Raw genomic sequence first — 15723 nt, forward strand, 5'->3', positions numbered from 1 at the left:
ATCGATCTGTACCCGAGCCCACCTCAGAGCATGAGTCAGCGTTCCTTGCCTGGGCAGGGTACGGAGCAATCACGCTAGTCAAACGAACTGGACTTTGGGGGTCAAACTTGCTTGGGCACGGTTCAGATTGCCTATTGTGAGCCCACCCTAAAGCATCCATTTTTCTGTGCAGTTAGTTTTTTATTCAATTGACTCTTGCTTTGGTAGATCAGAGAATCTTATTTTCTTTTAATCAAAGGTGCCCTAGAACTTATAAGAATAAGAAATTATAAGAATTTATAAAGAATGAAGTAGTGATCGACCGATATTGATTTTTTTATTACCGATACCGATTATTTGCATGTTTATGTACCCGATAACCGATATGCAGAACCGATATTTATTTACTGTTATACTTCTATTTTTGACAATTATTACAACACAAATGAGCTGAACAAACCATTTTATTTATAACAATCACTCCCTCCTTGCATACAAAAAAAAAAAAAAACTTTACTGAATAATATTAGCTGGAATATATAACATTGTCAGGAAAGTAACAAACAAAACAGCATACATCATTGCATTTTCCAACTAGTGTTATTAATTATTATGTTTTGTCGGTCTAGATCATGAAATGCTTTCTGACAAAGTGCTGTAACTTATCTATGCATTTACACAAAACTATAAATTGGGCTACTCAACCGTGATCGCGTGTGGAGATACTAAATAATTTCCACAGATCTGCATTTATTTAGATTTGTATAAACTATTAGATTATATAATCATTTGATTTACTACATAACCATTATTTAAAGTTAAACAGCACTTGCCAGTTGGCATTTTATGATCTAAATTTAATCTAACGTTAAATCATGAAATTGTAATTGAAATTAAAATGATGCCAACTGACAAAGTGCTGTTTGACTATAACTTAATCAACCGCGATCGCGCATGGAGATAATAAATAATTAATTTCCACAAAGCGGTAGGCTATATTTATATGTGTATTAGTTAAATAATTATGTAGTAAATGATAATAATATAATCTAGGGTGTTTAAACAAGATAATCTTGTCAAAAGTTTCATTCAGTGGCCGTGCTTAAGCCTCCTGATCATCCGTCAGTTGCTAAGCAATATGAATGAACTTTTTCTTCTAGACTAATGGTGAGCAAATACAACAGATAGAGAATTAAATTCAGCGCTTTTATTTTCAACATGCACTCATTCATGTCTGTTTTATTTAATTCATGTAAAGTTACGTCTTTATTGGGGCAGGACATGACAAATTACACTACGTGACTCAATGAGTTCGTCTCAATTGTTTAGAAACAAGCTGCATAAATTAACTATATCAGGAATTTATGTCTCAGATCTCATTTGTGCATGTCTGTTATGTTAAATAAAGTTGATTAATTAAAGCAAACCAAGTAGAACATATACTTTACCTGTGCACTGAGTTGTTGTTGACTGATCTCCTCTGACGGAGGAAGTCTCAAAACGGCCACAAGATGACGCCGTAAATCGGCGAATCCGATATTACAAAACCGATACCCGATTATGGAAAAATGCTTAAATATCGGGAAAAACATCAGTAAACCGATACATCGGTCGATCACTAGAATGAAGTTGTGTTTATGCATTATACAGACTGCAAGTGTTTAATAAGGAAAATAGAGACGGCTCTTGTGTCCGTGAATACAGTAAGAAACGATGGTAACTTTAACCACATTTAACAGTACATTAGCAACATGCTAACGAAACATTTAGAAAGACAATTTACAAATATCACTAAAAATATCATGTAATCATGGATCATGTCGGTTATTATTGCTCCATCTGCCATTTTTCGCTATTGTTCTTGCTTGCTTACCTAGTCTGATGATTCAGCTGTGCACAGATCCAGACGTTAATACTGCCTTGTGTAATGCCTCAATCATGGGCTGGCATATGCAAATATTAGGGGCGTACATATTAATGATCCTGACTGTTACGTAACAGTATGTTGAGATTCGCCTGTTCTTCGGAGGTCTTTTAAACAAATGAGATTTACATAAGGAGGAGGAAACAATGGAGTTTGAGACTCACTGTATGTCATTTCCATGTACTGAACTCTTGTTATTCAACTATGCCAAGGTAAATTCAATTTTTGAATCAAGGGCACCTTTAACTGTATTTCATAATTGGTATCATACAAAAAAATTGTGAAAAAAGTCTGTGCCAAGAACCTGTCAAATTCTGTAAATTTTTCAGCGTTTTACACGTTACTGAAAACAATAGGCTGTTTGTGTTGAAAGACAGAAAGTTATCTTGCGTGTTCTTTGTGTTTGTTGTTCATGTTATTTCTGCTCGGGCAACAGGATGTGTGAAATCAGTTCAAAGTTCATTGAGACACTTCAAAACCAGGTTGTTGTATTTAGCCTTCTGAATGGTTACAGAAAACATTGAGGAACGGAGTGAGAATGTGTGCAGAAGTTAAAAATGTTAAAAGTTTTACAATTTAGATCTACCTTTTTCTTATTCAGTTGCTTCGTTAAATTTTTGTGAAACAGCACATTCTCCATACTAGAGATAGTCAGGATCATGGTTTGGTATATCGCATACAGCCCGCATTACAAGACAATAAGCCATATCAGCTCATCCAGGCTTCTGAAGGAAATAGAGCTGAACTTCACGCCCATATAGAAAGTTCAGCCCTCCGTACAGCTGATCTGATCGCTGAGCATAACACACGTTGTTGTTCATGCAGACATCTCCCTGTCAGTCCTACTTCAGCAGTGAGATGGGAAAGGATGGCAGAGGTGCTGATGTGGATGTGAGGGTAGGGAGTGTCAAGAGCTGTTAATTCAGCTGTCCTTTAACACAGCACAAATCACCAAACACTTCCACTGCCACTCAGTACTGAACACAGAGTTCTGGGTTTTTGTTATCTTCTTTTTTGTTTTTCTTGCTTTGTTTTAGAGTATCTGCTCATACATTAGTATGTTAGTCCTGTTAGAATCTGATTATTGATTGTTTTGCTACAGTTGCCTTGAACGGCGTGTGGTAATCTGGGCAATAGATCTGCCTTCAATTTAAATGCATGAACATCGTCTCGCTTAATCTTTTTTGGGCAGGAAATTTGAAACTGTTTTAAACAGTTTATTGTACAGGTAAGTTAATTGCAATTAACCAATGTGCTGCTACATTTTTACGCACACACATATAGAAAGTAGCTCACACATCACGTGCAGATCCCATGCACACAGAAACATTCAGGAACTGTCCTGTGATTTATCAATAAAATAGCTTAAAATCTGCAAAGTTTTTTGAAGAAACTAAAACCCACAGCGAGAAAGACGCTACACAGACAGGTTGGATTAATTCACACACAATCACTCTCACTAATGCATTCAAATAAATGTACATCCTTTAACTCTAATTCTAACTATTCTGCATCCCATTTTTAAAAGGCATGCTTAATTCAGTTCTGAAAAACACACTACACTGCATTATAAAATTATACAGTTTTCAGAATATAGCTTTTTGTTTGCTCTTTACGTTGCATTAGTCTAGTTTCACTCTATCCTTGCTTCATGACTTGCGTGATGGCACATTTTAATAGCAAATTGACATTTACATATGCTGTTGTTTTCACTGTTGCACAGTCTTTCACTGATCCACCCCCTCTCTCTCACTGCTGGAGTCTTAAAATTTGTGTTACTTAGAGAGTGAATCTAAAAATGGAATCACACTTGCTTACGTTTCTTGCTTTTTTACCAATACTGTAACGGACCACACACTGGCTAGTTTGGACATCCCAGCAATTTGACGGATTAGAGAAAGTTGCCTTTGACGCACGCTACACTGATGCACACTCAGCCGACTTCAGATTTCCTGCACTGGTCAGCACCTGCTGTCATGAAAGCTGCATGTGTATGTTTGATAAGAGGAAATGCTTTTTGCTAGATATCAGCTGGAGTTGTTCTGCCTCCGTCAGGTTTCCGTTTTGTTGGCAAGGATTGTCCACATTCCTCTCTCGCTGTGTCAGGACGGCCCCCGCTTCACCCCAAGGACATTCTTGAGTGGATATTCTGAGTAGTTGGAAAGTTTCCTCTGACCTCTAAGTGTAGGCTTGTGTGGCATGTTATTGTGAAGAAAAAGGAAATGCTCGGGTTGTCATAGACCTTGCCAATACTGCTTGATTTTGATGGCCTTTGTCGGTCTTCTTGCACAGCAACATTGTCTGATTTATATATGCATGATAATAATATACTACACTATTTTGTTGAAGTAAATAAACAAAAAAATGAATCATTTTAAATACTACAAAAAAAAAGTGAATAGGTAGCACAACACAGGCTAATGCATTTTGAAATTTGCTAAAGATAACATTTAGGCTAACTCTGACATTATTAATATTGTTTGAGATTTATGTTCCGCCAGTGTTAGATGATGTTAAATATAATGGATGGTAAATCTAAATTTACAATTAATGGTCCTTTTATAAATACCAAAATTCACTTTATAAATTACCAAAAATATTAGTAAGCATGAATTAATTTTCACTTTTCTGTTTTCACCACAGTGTATTCAGAAAATTCTGAATGTCTGTTCACAAATTAACAAAAAAAGTAACAGGGTAGTACCATTGTCGTCTTTTTTTTTTTAAATGCTTTAGAGCACTGTGTAAATATCATGTGAAATTAATATGGTAATTATTTAGTACCATGCTATCAGTGTACCATCTGATACAGTCACTATCCCATGGTATCACCATAGTACTTTGTTTGTATGGGGTTAATGTTCAGAAAATGAAGTTTCTTCTTTCCTTTAGGGTGTTTTTGAAGGAGTTGTTTTTGTTTTCTCTGAAAATGTGCTGTTTTATGAGCTGAGGACAGTTTCTTACTGACGCCATTATCAAGATACACAATCTGTTCAGTGTGCTGGACTGGTTAAGTTAAAAAAAGCTTTAGAGTAACACAGCAATGTTTATTGTACTAACATGTAATAAGATTTAAAATGTAAGGGTTTTTTTGTTTGTTTTTTCATTTCACAGAGGAAAGTGTTCTCAATACTGCACATATGAGTGCTGTTGTCTCCAGCAATCTGGATGAAGGTTTTAAACAGCCTGTAGAGAGTTCTGAAGCTCAGTGAACCGCAGTGATCTCTGTGAGGACAGTGTGTCTGTGGACAGTGCTGTGTGTTCTCTCTCTTACATAAAAAGCAAGGTGATGGGGTTGAGATCAGGGCAGCAGTGATAAGCTCTCTCGAATTCATGCATGTTTAAATATGGATGCTGTTTAATAGTGGTCACGCAGGTAGGTAACAGAAAGAACGGCAATTTTTTTTGGTGCATTGAAAATGCCTTGCTCACATTTGAAATTTTAATTAGTTTACTTACACTATTATTGTTCAGTAACTTGTTGGTTGTGCTTTCTAACTTTTCAGCCTTATTGTCAAACAGTAAATGGGTCCTTGTTACGTTGCATTGATTTGTGTTCTGATGTAGGCCAGCTTAGGTTTAGCTCGTGGCTTGTGCATGTTGTTTTGATAGCTCATGGGACCGATTACTGCAGGCATGCTCTCTCTCTGAAGATCTTAACAGCTCCCCTGATGGGTTTTTTTTTTTTTTTTTTTTTTAGTCCACTGCCTAAACGTGCACTCCTTTACCTAGCCAATATTGTCTATTAGAGATGCTAGTGTTGGTCCAACAGCTCACATGGATCTAGTCCAGGGGTTCCCAAACTTTTTTGAAATAAAATATTTTCCTAAAGCACCCACTGAGATTTAATGTATAAAGTATATAACTAATGTAATAAAAAATGAATATTTGATCATTATGATAAAAACTTTTACACTAAAGGTTGTAGTCTAATGTCTCAAATTCTTCGCTTTCCATAAGGGGTGTAACGATACCCTCATTCGATACATATTGTGATACTGAAGTCACGATGCAATATTATTGCGATACTCCAAGACATATGGTAAAAGGTTAACAAAAAATGCTAAATTTGGTATTATATTGGGGGTGGAAATGAATAGGCTTGGACTTGGTACTGGTAACCCAATGCACAGTGACCCCAGAATAAAAATATTCATGATTCTGAAGCTGAAAATACAGAATTATTTTAGATGAATATGCTTGCACTCTGTCACTGACTAGACAAATTTAAAATAATGTAAGCCACTTTATACTGGTAACATAAGACATTTGGCATTATCAAGACCCACAAATATATTCAACATTATATTTAGTAAGTTAATGTAGTACTGATACTAAAACTCTGAAAACTTTTAATTTTGGGTGAACTATACACAATACATATTGTCATTATCCACGATACAAACTGTTGCATTTCTGTATTGCGATATATTGTGATACGATATATTGTTACACCCCTACTTTGCAATGTTCAAGCTTTCGATTCGGTGGAAGAATGTACAATTACCTTTAAGTCTTTGTTTAGTAGATGGTTCTTGTTAGATATCTTGTAAAATGCTGAAAACTTAAAGGTGCCCTAGAACCAGTTTTTACTAGATATAATATAAGTCTAAGGTGTCCCCTGAATGTGTCTGTGAAGTTTCAGCTCAAAATACCCCATAGATTTTTTTTAATTAATTTTTTTAACTGCCTATTTTGGGGCATCATTAACTATGCACCAATTCAGGCTGCGGCCCCTTTAAATCGCGCGCTCCCCGCCCCCGAGCTCTCGACTATAATACATTGCATAAATGAGTATAGTATTTATTTGGATGTTTACATTTGATTCTGAATGAGTTTGTGGCTGTGCTTCGTGGCTAAAGCTAACATTACACACTGTTGGAGAGATTTATAAAGAATGAAGTTGTGTTTATGAATTATACAGACTGCAAGAGTTTAAAAGTGAAAATAGCACGGCTCTCTTGTCTCCATGAATAAAGTAAGAAATGATGGTAACTTTAACCACATTTAACAGTACATTATCAACATGCTAATGAAACATTTAGAAAGACAATTCACAAATATTACTAAAAATATCATGATATCATGGATCATGTCAGTTTTATTGCTCCATCTGCCATTTTTCGCTGTTGTTATTGCTTGCTTACCTAGTCTGATGATTCAGCTGTGCACAGATCCAGACGTCCTGCCCTTGTCTAATGCCTTGAACATGAGCTGGCATATGCAAATATTGGGGTCATACATATTAATGATCCCGACTGTTATGTAACAGTCGGTGTTATGTTGAGATTCGCCTGTTCTTCTGAGGTCTTTTAAATAAATGAGATTTATACAAGAAGGAGGAAACAATGGTGTTTGAGACTCACTGTATGTCATTTCCATGTACTGAACTCTTGTTATTCAACTATGCCAAGGTAAATTCAATTTTTGATTGACACCTTTAAAGTGATAATGCTATGCTATGGCTTCGAAAATATTGCACACATGCTGTATGGACTATTTTATGGACTATCATATCATATATCATATCATATCATATCTATATCTATATATTTATTTTTTATTTTTTTATTTTTTGGACCTATTTGGAGTTCTGAAGCACTCGTAAGAACTCTTCATCAAATCTGTATCTCACAGAACATGACAGCGCAGTGATAGCAGAGCCAGAGCCAATACCAGACATAAACAGAAATAACAAAGGTGCAGTCAGTGGGAGGCATTTATATTGCGTAGGATGAGCTAGGCTACTCATTTCAGGTGTTTCTCAAGAGAAATTCAAGCAGAAAAAGCATGTGGTGATGCAAGTATTGTTCAGTACCAATGTTTCTTTTGCTGTGCTGCTGAAGTAATATGACTTTTAATTTATCCTGCATTTATCATAGGCGTTTTCCCTTTTCAGACTCCACTTAACGGCTCCTGATGTCCCTCAGGCCTTTTTTATTGGTGACTCAGGAAGCCACTCTACTGCTTGAGAACAGCTGTGGTGCAACATTAGTCTTATATTACAGATGGCCTTGAGTCTCCCGCAAACACTGACCTGAGACCAGCTCATCTAATAAAAAGCCTTTGATCTCACAATCCCTCTAAAATACAAAGCTAATACAGGGTGCATGGCCATTACTTTATCTTGGTGGTAGTGTGGTCGCAGGTATGATAATAATAATAATAATAATAATAATAATAATAATAAATAATAATGGCCCATGATGTAGAGAGCAGGTCTATGTTGATTTCTTGCATCTGTGCCTGGGCCTGTTGATTCCATCCCAGTTGTTCTCCCTGACTCATGGAAAACCACAGAGAATGCTCACAAAGCTAACACCAATGAACAAATCCTGCTTAAAGCAAATTTAGATACTTGATTCAAGTTGACATAATGATCGATTAGTAGTTGGCATTGAAACAAAGTTAACTACAGCTCATTTTTTATGAGCTTATTTCACAAGCTACATCAGTCTGGGATCTTTTTTTATATACATTTTTTCTTTTCTTTTTTTTTCTTTTTTTTTGCAAGGATTCATTATGGATAAAAAAAAATGATAAAAATATTAATCAGCAGAACTGTTTTTAACATTGATAATAATAAATGTTTCTTGAATAACAAATCAGTATATTGTCCTGTCATTTGACACTGGACTAGAAGAACAGTTATTTTAAGTTGTAATATTGCACAATATTACTGTTTTTACTTGGGTTGTTGATTGACAAATTTCACAATTTTATTCAATTTTAGATTCGATATTGATTCATTGTGTTTGTATCAGTTACAGTACATGGGATAATTTCCTCAAGGAACTAATGCTGTGAACTATTCAGGAAGTCAGTTGGTACATTACCATAATATTGGTTCAAATTAACTGATTTGTATGCTACTTACATTTAAATTACACATAAGGAAGTTTTTTTTTTTAATAATAATGTTATAATAATAATTTATAATGACATATTTATGTTTTTTTTTTTCTAAACACATTTAAATGGTGGCTTTCATAAAAACATGACAAATTGATTCAAAACACATTCATATTGAGAAACAAGCGTTATTCACCCTAAAATGAAAATTAAGTCATCACTTACTCACCCTGGTGATGTTATAATGCCATATACTCTTCTTTCTTTTTCTGAACACAAAAGAAGAATTAAAAAAAAAAAAAAAAAGTCCCGCTCATGCTCGTGCATATGTCAGTGAATAGCGACTAGCATCAGACTTGGTCTTCTGTGCACGGCTACGTGACCTGCGCATTTTTGAGACACTGTTAGTGCTGTAGTTCACTCCAACTCGCCCAGAAGAAACACAAAAGTTGTGAGAAATCAAGACTAAGAAAAATGTGACAAGAATTGATCTTTCAATCTATGCTGTCTATGCAGTACAAGTAAATAAGTTTATAAAGTTCATAAGTCAACACCATTGCTGAGTATTTTCTCTTTAAAACTTCAGTAAACCAAAGACAGTCTCAAACCCATGTTTTGAAATCGCTGATGTCACAAACTACCTTGTAACCAATCACGTTAACTTGTCATCAGGCTTTAGCATATCATATATATAACACTCAATTTAAAGGTGCCCTAGATTATGTTTTTAAAAGATGTAATATAAGTCTAAGGTGTCCCCTGAATGTGCCTGTGAAGTTTCAGATCAAGTTTCATAGATTTTTTTTTTATAAATTTTTTTAACTGCCTATTTTGGGGCATCATTATAAACGCGCCGATTTTATGCTGCGGCCCCTTTAAATGCTCACGCTCTCCGCCCACAGAGCTTGCGCTTGCCTTAAACAGCGCTTTAACAAAGTTTACCCAGCTAATATAACCCTCAAATGGATCTTTACAAAGTGTTCGTCATGTATGCGGCATGTATGCGGCGGATTATGTGAGTATTGCATACTGTTATATTGTTTACTTCTACTTTTGAATGAGTTTGATAGTGCTCCGTTGCTAACGGCTAATGCTACTCTGTTGGAGAGATTTATAAAGAATGAAGTTGTTTATGAATTATACAGACTGCAAGTGTTTAAAAATGAAAATAGCGACGGCTCTCTAGTCTCCGTGAATAAAGTAAGAAACAATGGTAACTTTAACCACATTTAACAGTATATTAGCAACATGCTAACGAAACATTTAGAAAGACAGTTTACAAATATCACTAAAATATCATGTTATCATGGATCATGTCAGTTATTATTGCTCCATCTGCCATTTTTCGCTATTCTTGCTTGCTTACCTAGTCTGATGATTCGGCTGTGTGCAGCTCCAGACGTTAATACTGGCTGCCCTTGTGTAATGCCTTTTATAATGTTGGAAATGTGGGCTGGCATATGCAAATATTGGGGGCGTACACCCCGACTGTTACGTAACAGTCGGTGTTATGTTGAGATTCGCCTTTTCTTCTGAGGTCTTTTAAACAAATGAGATTTATATAAGAAGGAGGAAACAATGGAGTTTGAGACTCACTGTATGTCATTTCCATGTACTGAACTCTTGTTATTTAACTATGCCAAGATAAATTCAATTTTTCATTCGAGGGCACCTTTAACAATACATGACAATTTTCCACTCTGGGTTTGACCGTCTGACTGAAAAGCTCCATTTAAATCTAATTCCTCATGACATGACCCCTTTAAAAATGGGTCATGCACCAAACAAGGTTGAGCACCCCTGACATAGTGAGGGATGTACAGGTGGTGTTGGGCTGATTAACAAGGCAACTCAAATTGTTGTAGACGACAAAACCGGGGGAATGAGCACATCTCTGTGAAACAGATCTGTCTTGTTAGTGTTCTGACAGATGCAGCCGCCTCTCTCCTGCTATCCACTGTTTGTATCCCCAGGTGTGACGGAGCCTGCCTAGACTTATGTAATATTTTATTTCGGTATTGATTTGAATCTGGAACAGAAACTGGAATGATCGATCATACTCATGTGTATTTCCTATCAGCAGTTAAGAAGGAAACAGAGGAAGGAATGGAGCAAAACAAGGCACAGAGAGATGAAACAAAAGCTCAGCAAGGAGAACAATAGTCCTTTGCTCCTTTCTTTGACTGTGGTGGATAGGAGCGATATAAATAGCGAGATAGGGTATGTTTAAATTTGGCAGCCTAAGACGGTCTGAAGCAGGTCGCTGGTGAGAAGATGGGTTATATTGCACATTGGGAGAAGGCGGGCTTACAATCCATCTGTCTCTCTGTGGGGAGTGGGAGGTGCTTAGTTAAATAGTGGGTGTGGTCAGAACGTCATAACTGGAATCTTATCATCAGGCAGAAAGAAGCCCAGCTCCCTTCTAACCCTTGGCTTGCATTCAAATCTGCTGATGTTGTTTTGTTAATGTGTTTTTGTACATATCTTTTAGCAAGTTAACTGCAATATGTAACCTTTGGGGCTCTAGTGGTTAATAAACAAAACTGCATGCGTCTTGAAGCCAGAGCTACTTTTCTCTATTTGTCTATGACGAGTCACACATGTACTGGGTGACCCGACCAGTCTAAAATAGTCTGAATATAAACAATTTTTATAGTTACCTTAGTGCTTCAGGATAAGACAGAAACACAGCTTGGAAAATGGATTCATGATGTACTTGCTCATTATATACATTTTGTACGTTTTGAACACAAAAAAGTTACATACTGCAGCTTTAAGATTACTGTTTCATTTTGCATTCCAAAACTATAAAACACACACAAAAAAAATCACACAAGAAATCTTAATGCTCCTACTTTTGATCAATTTAATGCCTCTTTGTTGAATTACAAAGTATTTATTTCTTCTTCTTTAAAAAATAAAAGGCTTACTGGCCCCAAATTTTGAACGATATTTATCAGTTGAAAGTGGCTAAATCTGTTTACATCTGTGCTCAAATGTGTGTATGCAAAAAGAACAACAAATAAATCAGCTGTGTGCTACCCAGTACCTCATGATACGACTTGCCTTTTTTACACCTCCTCTAAGGCATTTAATGCTCTCCTCAGCTGATGTGATTTATCTGCGTCTCAGTCCTTTAATTCAATGGTGTGTCATCAGCATAATTACAGTCATTTTCTGTATGGGTGAGAACAAAGGATCAAGACTTCGTTATAGTAGATTGTCAAGTCCAGCTGCTTAAATACGTAAAATAAATCAAGAGGACAGGACTAAACAAATGACAGGAGATAAACTTTAAAAGTGAAATTACACACTGAAGTAAATTGCTAAAATAATTTACTGAAGTAAATTGCTAAAATGACTGTTTCAAATTGGTTTCCCAGACACTTATTTTCCATTGGTTAGACAAACACGTAGTCCCACCCTATATTGAAACTTGTCTTGTTTGCAGACTTAGGTTTTACATTATCATTTGATATAGTAGAGGGTTTCTAAAAATTGCACTATCATCTGACTTCAAAAAGTCAGGTGATGCGATTGTGTTGATATGGTGCTAGCAGGCCTGCTCTCGCTATACGCTCTATGAACAGTCCTCAACCCCATGACAAGGAAATTTACGTTTTTGGGCGAGACATATGCAGTCCAGTTGTTTTGGTGACAATCTTCTCTGATGGTTGGAATAAAAAAGGAAACCAAATTGTTGACTATTGCAAGGAAACATGTTTAATAGAACTTTGCTGGAAAGGAACACTGATTGTAATTGTCAAAAAAGTCTGAGAAAGGAGAAAATAAATGAGATGTTAGGGATTTACCCATAATCCTTTGCACTACTCATTCAGACTGGGATTTCTAGACTGTTAACCATAATTCTTTGCACAACTCATTGAGACTGTTGGGAGGTGGGGGTCATTTAATTTATAGTACATTTTTGTTTCCTTTTTCTTTCCTTTGTAATGCGTTGAATTGACAATGACATTATTACATTGTCAGTTAATTTAGCTAATTAAAGAATTTTGTGTATTGTTATAATATACACACATTTTAAAGTATATGTCTCTGTTTGATCTAATGTTTTTTTTTTTTTCCATCTTCAGTTGGCTTTGTTGGGAATGGACCTACTATCTGCCTTAGTGACAAGATTACAGGACCGATTTCGTCCCCAAGTTGGTACAGGTAGGATTACTAAAATCTAAAGCCCCGTTCACACCGCCAGCGACTTTTTCGCTGCATGTCGCTAGTCTCCTACTGTGAAGTCGCTTGTGGGCGTTCCTAGTGCTGTCGCTCTAATGTCATTGGTAGACTGCACATCTGATCGTATCTATAGAAAATGCAGTCACAAATGATATATAAAACTAAGAAATCATTCTAATTGGACAAGGAATTAGGTTTAAAATAATTAAAAGTAACATTCTGCTGTTGTAGAGTGTTGTGACTGCAGAGCTCGGTGCATTAAATAATTAACTAGATTAACGATTGGTCTATCAACAAATTAAACTCACTCATACTGTCAAAAATACTACAATGTCATTCGAATTTGACAAATAATCAATTTTCTTGTCCCTAATAATAAACACAATGCAATTTACACAATGTAATATGAACTGCAGCAGTGCTAAATTGCTCACAGCATCATATAATAACAACACAAAATGTATGAATCAAACTCACAAGACTGCCGACCGTTTCTTTTCCACGCATCATTTTATTATATCCATGTATGTACAGTTAAATCATATAAAACAGTGAAATCGCTCTGGAACTATTCATGTCTGTCTTGCCTGCACTCGAGACGGTGACCCATTCCTATTGGCTGTCGCTTGCGAAATTTGCTCCTGATTTGCATAAAGTTGAAATATCTGAACTTTTGTCGCTTGTCTCTCGTCGCTTGCCACGCCTACATTCCGTCGCCAATGGTCACTGTCGCTCTTGTCGCCGGAAGTCGCCAGCGCTCCATTGAAATGAATGGGATCCTGTCGCTTTGTCGCTGCTTGTCGCTGGCGGTGTGAACGGGGCTTAATGTGTATAAAAATTCTATGTCAGATTTTATTACCACAATAAATAAGGATAATTATATGACACTTAGTTAGTTTATATAGATTTTTTTTAAAGAAACTTTTTAAGATTTATTTGTATCATTATTTTTAAGCAGTGGTGCAGAAGATTTTAGTATTGTAAGTGCTGGAACTGTCAGCATTCGCTGAAACTGTCTCAGAAGTTGCTTCTTAAAATGTATCTGCTGTAAAGCATAGGCCTGTCACAATAACTACTTTTTGTTCTGCGATATATTGTTCCAGAAATAATTGCGATAAACGATATTGTCATTTAATGCCACTGAATATATAATTATAATATAACAGCATAATAATGCAAGTAGGCCTACACACTTTCAAATTACAATAACCATTTAGTTCTTTAGATCATGGAAATGAAGGATCAAAAAATGTAATATCCTAAATAAAAAAACTTGAATAAATTTAATAATATAAATAATAAATAATGGTAAAAATTTTCTAAAAAAGTGCAAAGTAACAAGTAAAGAAAAAAAAAGCATATGCACAAAAGGCACTATTTTCCATTTACAGTTTTTTTTCCCTGACCACCTTTTCTCAGTAAAGTAAAGGTGCACTATTGCTGAAAACAGAAACCCTACTTTGCAGTCAGATATCCGTATGAACAAAGTAGGGCTGTCAAATGATTAATCGCATACAAAATAAAAGTTTAAGTTTGCCTAATATATGTGTGAGTACTGTGTGCAATTATTATGTATATATAAATACAAACACATTCATGTATATATTTGAGAAATATTTACAAGTATATGTATTTATTTATATTTTTATATAATTTATATTATATATAAATAAAAATATTTTGTTCATAAATAAGATATTTTGCTTAACTATATACATTAATTTGTTTGTATTTATATATACATAATAATTACACACAGTAATCACACATATATTAGGCAAACTCAAACTTTTATTTTGTATGCGATTAATTGTTTCAGAGCCCTAGAACAAAGACATTTATATTTGCACCGGAGCAGTGGATTGCGGCTACCACGCCTCAAATAACGCTTTTTTTCACCTGTCGATGACTGCTCTGTGTAGGAACTGCAGATGACAGCGTGATTGGCAAAATGTTGGTGACATTCATTATCATGTAAACAAATAAGTCAATACATTGATTATTGCGATAAGCCTAGTAAAGCATCGCTGCTACAGTCATCAAACATCATTTTTGGAACAAATTCACTGCATTCATCAATGTATTTCAAGACAATCACTGTCAGACTTCAGATTTCCCATTATTACATAATCTGAATCGCCAGTCTCTAATTATTTGAAGCTTCCAACTAGTTGAATAATCAATAATGAAAATAGATTTGCACATCCATATTATCTTTAATCTTTGTTTTCTCCATCTCCAGTTTTACCCAGCTTGATAGATCGGTTAGGTGATGCCAAAGATCAAGTCAGAGACCAAGATCAAACCCTGCTGCTGAAGATCATGGAGCAGTCAGCTACACCTCAGGTACTTTGTGGTGGTATTTGTCTCTTATTTAGCCTAAAATATAAATTCCAGGATGTTCATTCTAGCCATTGTCAAGCTGACACTGCAATCCTGTTGTGCTTTCCTGAATAAAGAGCATTATGGCCACAAGCATACATCTGTGTATTATGTCTTTGTTTTACAGTATCATGACAGCCTGAACAATATCTGTAATGTAAAGTCTGAACATCCTGCTCCATTTAGAAGTACTCTTGCGAGACACCTTTGTGGTGTTGTAATTTCATTTAGTTAATGAATTGAAAGCTTTGCTCCATGAAAAGGCTGATGAGAGGTCTCTTAATAAGATTAGATGCCATTTTATTGTATTACATTGAAAGTATTACATTCAGATTTTCTTTACAGTACATATGGGACAGAATGTTGGGGGGTTTTAAACACAAAAACAACCGGAC

The 15723-nt window shown here is 35.6% G+C and overlaps 1 protein-coding gene and 1 non-coding gene across 28 annotated transcripts in view; one reads left to right on the forward strand and one right to left on the reverse strand.

Moving 5' to 3' along the window:
* Positions 1-15723, forward strand: part of clasp1a (cytoplasmic linker associated protein 1a) — an 80963-nt gene that overhangs the window by 12956 nt on the left and 52284 nt on the right. For all 27 annotated transcript variants that reach the window (XM_067409608.1, XM_067409609.1, XM_067409613.1 and 24 more), the window contains exons 3-5: positions 12850-12928; positions 15189-15292; positions 15674-15723. The exon at positions 15674-15723 is cut by the window's right edge and continues 42 nt beyond it. In XM_067409608.1, coding sequence (XP_067265709.1) covers positions 12850-12928; positions 15189-15292; positions 15674-15723 — 233 coding nt within the window. The remainder of the gene's footprint in view (positions 1-12849; positions 12929-15188; positions 15293-15673) is intronic.
* On the reverse strand, positions 12243-12370 carry LOC137036531 (U4atac minor spliceosomal RNA). The gene has a single exon (XR_010897219.1). It is a non-coding gene; the product is annotated as a U4atac minor spliceosomal RNA (small nuclear RNA).

The sequence above is a fragment of the Chanodichthys erythropterus genome, chromosome 14, assembly GCF_024489055.1.
Source record: "Chanodichthys erythropterus isolate Z2021 chromosome 14, ASM2448905v1, whole genome shotgun sequence".
Classification (NCBI taxonomy): Eukaryota; Metazoa; Chordata; class Actinopteri; order Cypriniformes; family Xenocyprididae; genus Chanodichthys; species Chanodichthys erythropterus.